Source organism: Camelus bactrianus, chromosome 32 (assembly GCF_048773025.1).
Source record: "Camelus bactrianus isolate YW-2024 breed Bactrian camel chromosome 32, ASM4877302v1, whole genome shotgun sequence".
Lineage (NCBI taxonomy): Eukaryota > Metazoa > Chordata > Mammalia > Artiodactyla > Camelidae > Camelus > Camelus bactrianus.
In genome coordinates, this window is record NC_133570.1 from 23,267,454 (window position 1) to 23,279,922 (window position 12,469).

The following is a 12,469-nucleotide window of genomic DNA, read 5'->3' on the forward strand; positions in this document are numbered from 1 at the left end:
CGAGAACACGCAGGAAGTGTAGTGTCAGCGAGAAAAATCCTCTGGCATCCCCAGCTCCGTTTGTTTGCTGTGAAGGCTGAGCACAGCTTGAAAAACAATTCTTTTTGTTGGCTAAAAGGAGACAGACCCACTGGTTGGGAGTGACTTTTGTGTGTGTACTAAGCTCTGATTGTCATTCAGCACCTACACAAGGACATGGAAAAACCTAGGGGATGCCTGTCAGTAATGGGTGAAGGGAGTGTTCAAGGAAGTGGGGGCAGGGGGGCCCTGGAGGGCAAATGCCTGAGGGCCTCTGCCTAGAGGGGGTGGGACACCCATTCTCAGCCCCATGGCAGTTAAGACCAGGAGCGGCCACTACTTCGCCCTCTGCTTCTATGCCCTCTCTGAGGCTGCTGTCCTGGGCACATTTTGAGATGATCTCAGGCTCAAGCCCATGCCAGACGGTGAAGGCTGCCTGAGGCTGGTTGGCTGTGGCTTCCAACTGGGCACAGAGGTTCTGGTTGTGGGCAGGATATGCTGCTGGCATCTCCACACTCACTCATCTCTCCTGATATGCAGACACAGTCGCCTTCTGGGGGTCTCCCTGACACTGGCTTATGTGTCTAGGTTGGTGGGGGTGGTAGGGGGACCAGACTTGAAGTTAGTTTGTTTTGCTTCCCGACTGCTTGAAGATCTGCCCACATACCATTTTGCCCCTTTGCCCCCGTTGCTGCAAGGCCCCCCCTGCAGCCTTCCAGAGCTTGGTTAAATGCAGCAGGGCTCCCTACAGGCCCCTGCCTGCCTCTCCAGCCACACTTTACCTGCTCACTTCCCTTCAGTGTGGCTGGCCTTCCTGCAGCTCAGTCACTGCAAGCTCATTCTTGCACTTGGGGGAACTCACCCCTCTAGCCCGCTTCCCTCAGGTCTCAGCTCCAAGAACTGAGGCTGCCAAAGTACTCAGGCTAATGTGTACTAATGGGTGGGGGTGGGGTGGCCCGCCACGGCACGTGGCTCCTCTGTGCTCACAGCCCCAGGGAACTCCAACCCAGCTCCATCAACGTCTCTGGGTGAGCAACCTGCTGTCCATGTGCTGCAGTGTGGCACAGGAGAGGGGCCTGGGAGATACTACAGGGACCCTGCCCCTCCTGGTCCAAGTCCCCATCCCCTGTCCTCAGCTCAGTGCAGCCTTGGCCCCTTCCTCCTCGCGAAGGTGTACAGGGACAGGACTCCGGGTGCCGGTGTGCAGTCTGTGAGTAGATGCCATTCCTGGAGGACAGTATTCCAGGGCATTGAACCCCCTCAGGATCCAGCTTCTGGGCTTTGCCTGCTCTAGGAACGACCCGGAACCCGGAGGGACTGCCAGAAGTCTCCTGTGAGGCTCACTTTGTGCACCTTACAGACGTCACATCACTCCATCGTCATAACCCACTGGGGTGGGTTCTTGTGTCTCCCCATTTCACAGGTTGGGAAACAGGTTGGGTGGCTTGTCTTGGCTCAGGAGCAGGCAAGCTTTGCTGCTGGGCCCCTTCTCCATCTCCTGGGAGCATTGAGGGCACACGGCCCAGTCCTTCAAAACAATGTTCCTATGCACCTCCCTAGCCCAAGCTTTGCCCCTAGATCTGGGCCAGGGATCCAGGTGCCATGTGAAGTCCTGGGGTGGAGCACTCCCCACTGACAAAAGGAACAGCTCCAGGCACAGGCTCTGCCTGCTGGGAAGCTCCTGCTGGCAGGCTACTTCCCAGTCTGAGCCAAATCCTTTGTGTGGCTTTACCCTTGGAGTCACTTGGACAAGATCCCTCTGCTGCCACACAACCCGGGGCACTGCTTCCTCCTGTCCTGTTCTCACACCCCTCCACATGGCTCATGGGTCTTTGTCCCCAGCCAGGAGATCTGGGCCACAAGAACACTCATTTAGGGCTCTTCAACCTCCATACTGGGCATGGCTCCTACCTGTGCCTGGCTCCTGGGAGAGGAGAGCTCCAGGAAGACGGACACCTTCCTGAGGTTCGGAGCTGTGGGGTGAATCTTCGCAAGCCCTGGCAGTTCCACCCCTTCCTGCCCTAAGGGCACTATCTCCCAGCCTGGGTGATGGAGTGAGAAAGGGCCTCAGGGGACCAGAAACTGGCCACCCAAACACCTGCCCACAAGCAGCCAATCTCAGAGAAACCACAGGGGAGTGATGGGCTGGACAACAAGCAGACAAGAGCCGGAGAGCACTGTCCCCCGACGCCCAGCCATTGGCGTGGGGCAGCTTTCTGCTCTGCCCATTCAGTACTGCCTGTCCAGTGATCACAAGGACACGCCCTCTAGCTGACCCTGCAGGATCTTGGCCACAGGCAAGGCCTGCTTAGAGCTCAGACATTCCTTGGCCTGGTGCCAGGACTCCCAGGGGCTGATGCCATGGCCACAGCAGGCTGCCCACCAGCATGCCTGTCCCTTGGCAATGTCCTCGGGTGAGTGGTGGGCATGTCCTTAGAGGCATGGCCATCCCTGCACACCCACAGATGGGCCCACACAGGGACAGGAAGCTCAACAGGATCCGGTTTATTCTGCCTTGGAAGGGTGGTCCTGAGAGTGGCAGGTGCCACCCTGTCCCGGGCGGAGGGAGGGCCCGAGGGCCAGTTAAGGCCAGTGGCAGGAGAAGCAGGGGGCACGCGGCCCCTGGAATGCAGTGAGGCCAGGCTGAGGCCCGGAGGCAGCTGTGGTAGGCCGGGGCGGGTGCCCCCGCTGCCCAGGGTGGAAGGCACCGGGCTGGGACCCGGCCATGGCTACAGGGCCGTGGACCAGGCCACACGGGCACCCCGGGAAGCGGGCACAGGGTCACGGGACTCAAAACATGAAACACAGGCACACATGAGTAAGCATGTGGACAAGTGGGCGCAGATTCACAGGCCAGAGGGGCACCAGCCTCAGCTGGACACATGGACACAATGTGGCATCATACTGACCACAGGGGACTCATGGCACTACGGGACACGTGAACTCACGGCCACAGGGGCAGACCCAGGCCATGGAGTGCAAGGGATGGGGGAGGGGCCTTTTGGCACAACAGCACTGGAATTGTGAGAAGGGGTGGTGGGAGCCAGCCTGGAGGGGCTGGGGCAGCCCCTCGACTCCGGGGCTCAGTCTGTCTTCCACACCTTGTTGAGCAGCTTCACCACCTCATCATAAATGACGAACACGATGGCCACATCCAGGCAGACCCGGCCCAGGCGGGGGACAGTGCCCTTGTAGAATCTGGGGGCAGGGACAGAGGGGCAAAGAGGCAGATGAAGATGGTGTCTCTGAAAAGTAGGGGTGGGTCCAAAGGTGGGCGGAGCAGGAACAGAGGCAGATGGCAGGACTCACTGGGAACGGCCTGGGTCAGAGGACAGGAGGTGGGGGGCCCAGAGAGAAGGCAGGGAGGGCCTGGAGTAGGGACAGCAGCCCTGCGCTTCCCCTACTCACGCCTTAAGCCCTTCGTTCCTCAGGATCTGCAGGCCGCAGTCCCACGTATTTCGGTACTTGTGCGCCTCCAGGCCCTGCAGGACACAGGCAGCCATAGGGCTCAGCGGCTGGCCCGGCCCAGGCCCCGCCCCCTTCTGTGGCCCCGCCCCCACCTGCATCCGGGTCTTGATCACGTCCAGGGGCGTGTTCCCGAAGACACTGGCTGCGCCCGCGATGGCTCCAAACACACCGGTGATCAGCGGATTCATGGGCTTGTTGGGGTTGTCCCCTGGATGGGGGTGGGGGTGGCGGTCAGACAGGACGGGAGGGTAGGGAGAGGGTTCGTGGCTTGGAGGTGGGGTCTTGGGGCGCAGACTCACCTCGGTACCAGTTGCGCAGGGAGGTCATGACGAAGAAGCGGATGGCCTGGTTGGACCCTTGCTTCAGCACGGTGGCCGTGAGGCCCTGGTACGTGCCCTTCAGCCCTGGGGCAGGCAGGCAGGCACGGGGGTCACACAGGCCCCAGCTGGGAACTGGGGCGCAGCCCGCAGGACAGCCAAGGCAGGAAGGGGAAGTGGGGGCCTTTCCAGCCTGGCTTGGGTCCCTGAGCTCCCACTCTCCCAGGATGGGCGGACTGGCTCACCTTGCTCCCGCACGATTTCCCTGACCCCGTGAAAGAAGCCTCTGTATTTGGGGTTGGCGGAGGTCTGGTCATGGATGAACTTCACCTGAGAAAGAGGGAAGGCAAGGCACTGGCTTCCAGGGCGTAACTGTCAGGGCACACTTGGCCCCGGGGACATGTGGCCTCGGGACGAAGCAGGCCGCAGACCTGCAGCCTCTGGCGTTCTGTTCGCTGGTGTCTCTCACAACTTAGGCAGCAGACACGTGTCACCTTATGTTTTGTGTTTATAAGTTTCTAAGATAAGGGAAACCTTGTTTTCCCACTGCCTCCAGGAGGCTGTTCCTGCGGGCCTCCTGGGCCAGGCTCCCCAGACAGATCCCCTGCACACCTGGCCCCGTCCTGTGGGACCTGCCCACCTTGATGGTCTCCATCGGGCACACGACCACCACTGCCTCGGCCACGCCAGCGCCCAGACCGCATAGCAGTCCACGCGTGCTGTCCAGCCGTCCCTGGGCGTCTCGCATGTGGTTGCTGAGAAACTCGAACGTCCCAAACCTGGACCGGGAGGCAGAGGTGTGAGAGCGGCCGCAGCAAGGCCGGAACCCCCTCCCGCGGTCCCGGAGTCAGCCTCACCTGACAGCCGCCTTAGGGATAGAGCCGTAGAGCAAGGAGCTGAGGCCGCGGTACAGGCCCAGGACGCCATGGCTGCGGACCGTCTGCCGTACGCAGTCCCCTGGGGGAGGGGGCCGTCAGCGACCCGGCCCGCCGGCCTCGGCCTGCCCACTCCCGCCGGCCGCCCCCACTCACCTATGCCCCGGTAGCGTGGCGGGTGCGAGCGCTCGTCCAGCTGCAGCTGCGTCTTCACGTACTCGGTGGGGAAGGTGATGCAGATTTCGATGCCGCCCGCCAGGCCGCCTGCGGGGACCGACCGGGACCGCGCTGAGACCCCTCCCCCTCCCCGCCGGCCGCCCCGCCCCTCCCCTACCCGGACTTTGCCTGCCGCGCCGGGAGCCGGGCCCACGCCCCTCCCGCGGTCCTGGCGGGGCGCGCCGGGGCACACGCGGCGGGGGCTGGGCCTGCCCGGAAGCGCAGCGGAGACCGTGTCCCGGTCCCTCCGGAAACGCGGCGGGGTCGGGGTGCCAGGTCGGGATTCGCGTGTGCATGTCCCCACCTGCCAGGATCGCCTTCCCCGGGTGCGTGAGCTTGGCCTTCCCGGGCGCGGGCGCGGCGGCCGCCAGAGCGCGGGGCGCGGCCATGGCGGGCGGGGCGGGGGGCCCGGCGGCGGCGGCGGCCTCGGGTCCGAGCTCCTGCGCTCGGTCGCGGAGGCGGCGGCGGCGGCGGCGGCGGCAGCGGTAGCGGCGCCGGTTATGGGCCGAGGAGGAGCGGCCGCGTCGCTCCAGGGCTCCGCCCCGCGTGGTCCGAGCCGGGCCCCGCCCCCGGCCCGCCCCGAGCCCGCGGGAAACTGAGGCCGGGCGGGCCGACGTTCCAGCCAATGACCGCGCGGGGCCCGACAAGGTACCGCCCCCGAAGCCCGGAGCGCCTCCCTCGGAACGCGTAGGGCCGCCTCCTCCCTGCCGGGAGGGTGGGGCTGATCCTCACCCGAAGCGCCGCGCTGTCCCCGCGCCCCCGGCAGGATTCTAGGCTCGGAGCAGCGCACACGGAGGGGAGAAGACCCCCACACACCCTGGTCATCCGGGGTCCTTGTCCCCGAAGAAGTCCCCGCCCCCTAGGGGGTCCCACAGCTCTTCTGTCCCTCCCGTCCACGCCAGCACCGGGGGAAGCTCTGCCTCGATAAACCGACTTTAATGTGCAGGTTACACGGCCTGTCCAGCGGGTCCGCGAAGTGACCTGAAAGGACAGCTCCGCCAGCGCAAAGTGGACAGGGCGCCCAACTCTCGTGCGCCTGGGAGCCCTTGCACACGACTCCCCAGGAGGGCAACCTCCAGCCAGAGGGCCCGGAGGTCGGAGTCCACCTCTTGTGTGGCGGCTGCAGGCGGTTTCCTTGGGCAGTCAGTGGCCACCGCGGCCGCCCCACGCTCCAGGTGGCCAAGGGGCTGCCATACTTGGGCCCCTGCAAAATAACGTCCAGGCGTTCCACCTCCCCTGGGGTTCTCTGTATTTCTGGGGGTGCTGCGCTCCTTGGGAAGGTTAGTAACTCGGTAGAGGGTGCTGCTTCTAGTGCTCTACTGGCTGAGGGCCCACGGGAGGCTGCAGCATACCCACAGGGGAAGCGGGCAGGCTGGGGCCTGTAGCAGGGCCTGCTACTGGCATCAGCGGCTGGCCTGCAGAGGGAGAGGCCCAGGGCTCCTGCTGCCCCCGAGTGGCCAGGGGCCCAAGGAGCAGGGTGTCAGGCCAGCCCTGACCACCCAAAGGCCAAGACACCAGACAGCTCCAGCCTGGTGCCTGGAGGCAAGGACAGTGGGAGGGCCGACACCAACACAGGCAGCTGGGCAGCCGCCCAGCATGAGGAGCAGAGGGGCCTCCTGGAGCGCTGACCCCTTCCACACCTGGAGGCCAGCATGCTCCTCTGTCCTCCCTGTCCCTTACCCCCCTTCCCAAGCCCCCCACGGAAAGGCAGTGTGAATTGATTCCCCACTCCCCTCCCCTCCTCAGGGGACAGGGAACTAGGGGCTCTGGGCCACCCCCGACCAAACAGGAGAGGGGAGGGCTCCACCACATGCTCCTCTTGTGGGTGCAGACTCCCTGGCATGGTCAGTCTGTCCACCTGCACGAGGCGGGAGTGCCTGCCTGACAGGCCATGTGCCATCCAGTCCTAGGGGGGCAGGCAGCAGGCACACAGCCTCCAGGAGTTAGACTGAGGACGGGCACTCGGGGCACCAACAGTGACCTCTGTCACCAGACAGATGGAATGTGGGGGGTCTTGGTGAACCCCCGTGGCTGTTCCAGCCTGGTGCCTTCCAGTGGGCACTCGGCTGGTAGGTGCACTGGAGCAGCGGCCAGTGACTGCAGGCCATGAGTGTGGCTGAGTCCTCTGGACAAAGGAACATCGCCAAGATCATGCAGCACTTCCTGCTTTCGGCCAGTCCAGGCTGCCCTTCCCTCTTAAGGAGACTGGTCACTTGACACCTGGGAACCCTCCCACCTGACAGCCATCTGAGGACAAGTTGCTCCATGCCCTCCCTCTAGCCTTCACCAGGTGCTGCCCATGCGGGGGCCCACAGGCCAATGAAGACACACAGACAGGAGAGAGCAGGGCGAGGTGGCGCGGAGGCTGCAGGGTGGCAGCACTGTGTTCACAGAACAACAGCAGCTGTGCGTCGGGGACCCCGAACAAGCCCCCGGTAAGAAAGAAGGAAGCTGTGTGTCCGGCGTGCACGCAGGTCTGGGAGAGACCATGCCGGGTAGGCACCCTAGCAGGGACAACCCCCTCCTGCCTCCATGGGACCAGGGCTGAGGGGGGCGGAGCAGGACAGACACCCTCCACTCGGGGAGCCCTGGGGGCTCTTCTCGGGGGATGGCCCTCGAACTTCCTTGTTGAGTCAGGAGGTCCGGGACCCGGTTCTCCACTAGGGAAGGGCTGTGGCCTTCTTGCCTGGGCCCCTCCGCCTCAGTGCTGCCCAGTCTGCTGGCCCCCTACCCCCGCCGCCTGAGCATCCCCTCCCGAGCCCCTCAGCTCATCCCAGACCAGTGCCTGTCCTTCCCTCTGGCTGCCTCTGCCTCCATCTCCCGGCGCCTAGTGGTGATAACCCTGTTTCTGGTTGTTCAGGCCCCAAATGAACAGGCATCCTTGGCTTCTCTCATTCCACACCCAGTCACTCGCAAGCAGGTTGACTGCAGGGTCATGGCCCACCTCTCACTCAGCCCCTGCCCTGGCTGGGCCCACGTCACCACCTGCCTAGCTCTACTGGCTTCTACCCCGAAGTCGTCTCAGCACAAAGGCTGGCACGGCCCCTCACCTCAGGCCACAGGTCCCACCACAAGTACGGCCTGAGAGCTGGTGACAGCCTGTGTCCCTGCCCACGTACCCCCTGTGGCATGGTCCTGCCTCCCCTCTTCCTGGCCGCTGAGCCTCCCTCAGATGTCCCCTCTGTGGGGCTCCACCAGCACCCTGGCCCCACCCCTGCCCCAGCCTCAAAGCTCATCGCACTGTTTGCTGCCCATCTGTCAGCCTCACTGAATGTGAATGCAACTGAGCCAGGGTTTTCTGTGCTGCTCACTGATGCCATTGTCTGGAGTAACGCCCAGCACCCAGTGGGCGCTCCAGTGTTTGCTGAACAAGTGAGGGGGAGGCTTCTGCTTGGCAGCCCCTAGACTGCTTCCTGACTCTCCCTGTTGCTTATAATTCGTTTCTCAAACTTTTGTGCAAAGGGAAAGCATGTGTCACTGGACCTTGGTGGTACCACCTTCACAGGCTCACAGGCCCCCGAGCCCTGGGACTCACCAAGCCCCATCCAGGCTACTGTCCCCTGTAGGGGGTGGGGAACTGGGGCTCGAGTTCACAGCTCCAGTCTGCCCTGACCAGTCCCACCAGTGTGATCACAGCCCCATGGAGGCCCAGGCCCCACACATTGGCATCTGCCTGTCAACTGCTCAACAGCAGAGCATAACCACAGCACCAACACAAAGGACCCACCCTTCCAAAGGTCTCCCTGGGCTCCCCCTCCTGGACTTGGAACCGAGCAGAACCCGCGGGCCCACCCCCCGCCCCCACCCAAGTACAAAGGCCCCTCCATGTCCCCTGCCTCTTGTTTGTAGAAAAGCTGAAGTCTCCCAGGCCTCCGTGAGCCGCAGAAGAGCAGGCTCAGGCAGTGAGTGATCAGGACAGTAGAGTCACAGACGAGGTGTCTAATGAAGGAAAGAGATGAACACTATTGCTCATAATAACCTGCATCTCTGTGGGCAGTAGAACCACTGCGGTTTGCTCTGCCCGGACACACGAGCAGGCAGCTAACACTGTCGGCAGAGATGCAGCAGACCCAAGTGGATGTCCTCCACTCTGAGAACCCAGCGCCCTGTGTCAGCGTGAAGGAGTTCCAGGAGATGGGCTTTCGCGCCTGACCCCATAGGAACGGAATGGTGTCCAACAGCAGGGCTTTGTAAGCGGCTCTTTTGCCCCTTTCCTGCTTGTCTATTTCTGTTCCCTTAAAACCTTAATTACAGAAACGAGACCACTCCTGACTTCCGCTCTAGTGAGCGCACACAATGCCTCGCCTAACCTGTCAATTCCTTGCCTAGATCAGAAGGAGTAAGAGCGAAGACTTCAGTAGGTAAAGGATGACTGACTCTACCACTAGATTCTCTAGTGGACCACGCGGGCAAGGCAGCATCTAAAGTAAGATGAGCAGTGAGTGGGTCTGCACACAGCGGGAAAGTGACGAAGAATCGGACCTCCCTTCATGACTGACCGAGATCATTTCCTCTTTTTCCTTTTCTCATTGTCCTGCCTGAGCAGGATCTCTGGAGTTGGTCTCCAGACCTGAGTCCACCTTCTCGCCAGGTTGCTGGCTTTACTCAATAAAGCACCTTTCCTTTCTACTGACATTTGCCTCGTGATTATTGGCATTTGAGCGGTGAGCAGCTGAACGTGAGATGGGTGACAGACTCTTGCCGGGCCACTGTCCTGAAGGCCCTGTGGGCGTGGCTGTGGCTCTGTCCCCTCCGGCCCAGTGTCCTCAGTAGGTAACTAAGGGTTGTCCCAAGTGCACCGACTGGGCTTCCAAGGTCCAAGGACATGTGAGGAGGGAGGGCACTTCCAAAATCCCAAATTGCAGCCAGCAGTGAGGTCCAGGATATCTAACACACCAGTCAGGCAGGAGAAAGGACTTTCCTGCAAAGGTGGTGCCCATGTCCCCTGACCCACGGTGTGACTTGCTTGCCGCGTGGAGGTGGCATTGCCGCCGCTGCTGGCAGAGATCACCTCTGGCCAGGCTGGGATCTGCCTCTCCAGCTCTCCCGCAGGAATGACCATGGGGAGATGGTTCTTTAGATATTCTGGACACTAGACTCTTGTCAGGTACGCAGTTTGCAAACACTTTCTCCCATTCTTTAGGCTGCCTTTTCACTTTCTTAACAATCTCCTCTGATGCACAAAAGTTATTAATTTTGCTAAAGTTTAATTATCAATTTTTTTTTCTTTTGTTGCTCATGCTTCTGGTGTTGTACCTGAGAATCCACTGCCAAATACAAAGTCATGGATATTTCCTGTTTTCTTTTACAGATTTTTATAGTTTTACCTCTTAAATTTAGGTCTTGGATCCCCGTTAATTTTTGTGTATGGTGTAAGGTAGGAGCACAATTCCATTCTTCTGTGTGTGGATGTCCAGCCGTCCCAGCACCATTCCTTAAAGAGAATATTCTTTCCCCATTGAATGGTCTTAACACCTTGTCAAAAATCAATTGGCTGCAGGTGTACAGGTTTATTCCTGAATTCTCAACTCTGTTTCACTGTTCTTTACCTGTCCGTCCTTATGCCAATGAGTTTTCTGGTTGCTGAATGCTTGTGTGATTTTGTGATATAATGAGAAATACATATTGGGTCTTCCTCCCTTGTTCCTGGCACTGCACTTCTAAAACCCTTGTAATTTCCTAAGTGATATGAGTGACAGGAACATCTTTTAAAATAGTATTTGTTCTCAGTACTCAGTTCCTGACATAAACACTTCTAAGACTCTGGGATCTCCAGAGTGATAAGAATCTTTCTGAATGCTAATGAGGTGACTGGTGTGTGTGGGGGGGCCCAGGGAGCATCAGGATGGGGTCCTGTGACCAGACAGACCAAGGCATGACTGGAGGGTTGGAACTTTCGTCCACCCCATCCTGACTGTCAGAAAGGGGATGGGGGCTGGAGACTGAGTTAATCACCAATGACAAATAAAATATCCATAAAGACCCTAAGCCACACGGTTCAGAGCACTTCCACGTTGGCACACACATCAAGGTTCTAGGAGGGTGAAGTGTCTGCAGAGGACACAGAAGCGCCACTCACCCCTTCACCCAAGCTGTGCCTTCTCCATCCTTCCATCTGGCTATTCCTAAGTTGTATTCCTCATAATGAACCATTAATAGTAAGTAAAGTGTCTTTCTGAGTTCTATGAGCCATTCTAGCAAATTACTGACCCTGAGGAGGGGGCCGTGGGAACCCCCGATTTTGAGACTGAGGGTCAGAGGTACAGGTGGCCCAGAGCTTGAGACTGGCATCTGAAGGGGTTGGGGCAGCCTGGAAGGGGTCTGCCCTAACCCTGGGGAGTTAGTGCTAGAACTGAACTGGATTCTTGGACATCCAGTTGGTGTCCACAAAGAACTGGAGAACTGTTTGATGTAGAAAAACCAACACCTTTGGTGTCAGAAGTGGTGTGAGAGTAAAGAGTTTTGGCTTGGATTTTCTTTTTTAATTTGTTGGGTTTTGTTTTGTAAGCAAAGCATAAACAAGAAACACTGTGAATTACAGTCTTTTATTTTAAAGTATTTTCTCAAACATGATAATTTCCCTGTAAATGGGCATGATTCCCAAAAGCGTTTTTAACAACTTGATTGAGATATAATTCACATACCATTTAACTCATTTGTTGAAAGCATGCCATTCAATTTTTTAGTTTTTCACAGGACAGTGCAGCCATCACGACAATGTAATTTTCAACACTTTCATCACTTAAAAGGAGCCTCATCAGTAATCAGTCTCCATTCCTACTTCTCACACTCCGCACTCGGTCTAAGCAACTATTTCCCTATTTTCTGTCTATGGACTCCCTATTCTGGACATCTCATATAAGTGGAATCACACATCTTTCACTTAGATTAATATTTCCAAGATTAATCATGGTATAGCATACATCAGTACTTCATTTCTTTTTTAATTAGTGTATTATTTTATTTATTTTATTTTTAATTGAAGTATAGTCACCTTTACAATGTTGTGTTAGTTTCTGGTGGACAGCATAGTGATTCAGTTATATGTATATATTCCTTTTCACATTCTTTTTCATTATTGGTTATTACAAGATATTGAATATAGTGTGCTGTGCTGTACAGTAGGACCTTGTTTATCCAGTTTTGTGAAGATTTTCCGTGTAGCTCCAAGTGTACCAGATCTTTTGCCAGAATCCATCAGGTGTTCTGTGAGAACTGTTCCACGTGGGGACGTATCTGGATGCACATGTGGGAGAGGGTGAGCTCTGCGTCCTTCTATTCTGCCATCTTTATGTAGCCAGATTTTTTTTGGGGGGGAGAGGTAATTAGGTTTGTTCGTTTGTTTATGTATTTTAACTGAGGTTCCGAGGATTGAACCCAGGACCTTGTGCACATGACCTACCACTGAGCTGTACCCTCCCCCTTATTCTGCCATCTTGAAGCCAGTTTTTAAAAAAGTAACTCTAATGTCCAGGCTTCCTCACAACAGTCTTCAATGACTGCTTTTTTTTTTTTCCTTGAGTATAGACTACACTTTGCTTCTTTGCATATTTCATAATTTTCTTTAAAACTAGA

The 12,469-nt window shown here is 58.1% G+C and overlaps 1 protein-coding gene and 1 long non-coding RNA gene across 2 annotated transcripts; one reads left to right on the top strand and one right to left on the bottom strand.

Moving 5' to 3' along the window:
• Positions 1 to 2,508: 2,508 nt before the first annotated feature.
• On the bottom strand, positions 2,509 to 5,398 carry SLC25A1 (solute carrier family 25 member 1). The gene is made up of 9 exons (XM_074355970.1): positions 5,199 to 5,398; positions 4,835 to 4,942; positions 4,661 to 4,760; positions 4,444 to 4,582; positions 4,049 to 4,133; positions 3,786 to 3,890; positions 3,579 to 3,694; positions 3,427 to 3,500; positions 2,509 to 3,216 (listed from the first exon to the last, which is right to left on the bottom strand). Exons 1-9 carry the CDS (start codon positions 5,281 to 5,283, stop codon positions 3,102 to 3,104), a joined length of 927 nt encoding a protein of 308 aa, XP_074212071.1. The 5' UTR covers positions 5,284 to 5,398; the 3' UTR covers positions 2,509 to 3,101.
• A 334-nt stretch (positions 5,399 to 5,732) lies between these two features.
• Positions 5,733 to 9,527, top strand: LOC105070546 (uncharacterized). The gene is made up of 2 exons (XR_006725539.2): positions 5,733 to 9,084; positions 9,224 to 9,527. It is a non-coding gene; the product is annotated as an uncharacterized LOC105070546 (long non-coding RNA).
• Positions 9,528 to 12,469: the final 2,942 nt, after the last annotated feature.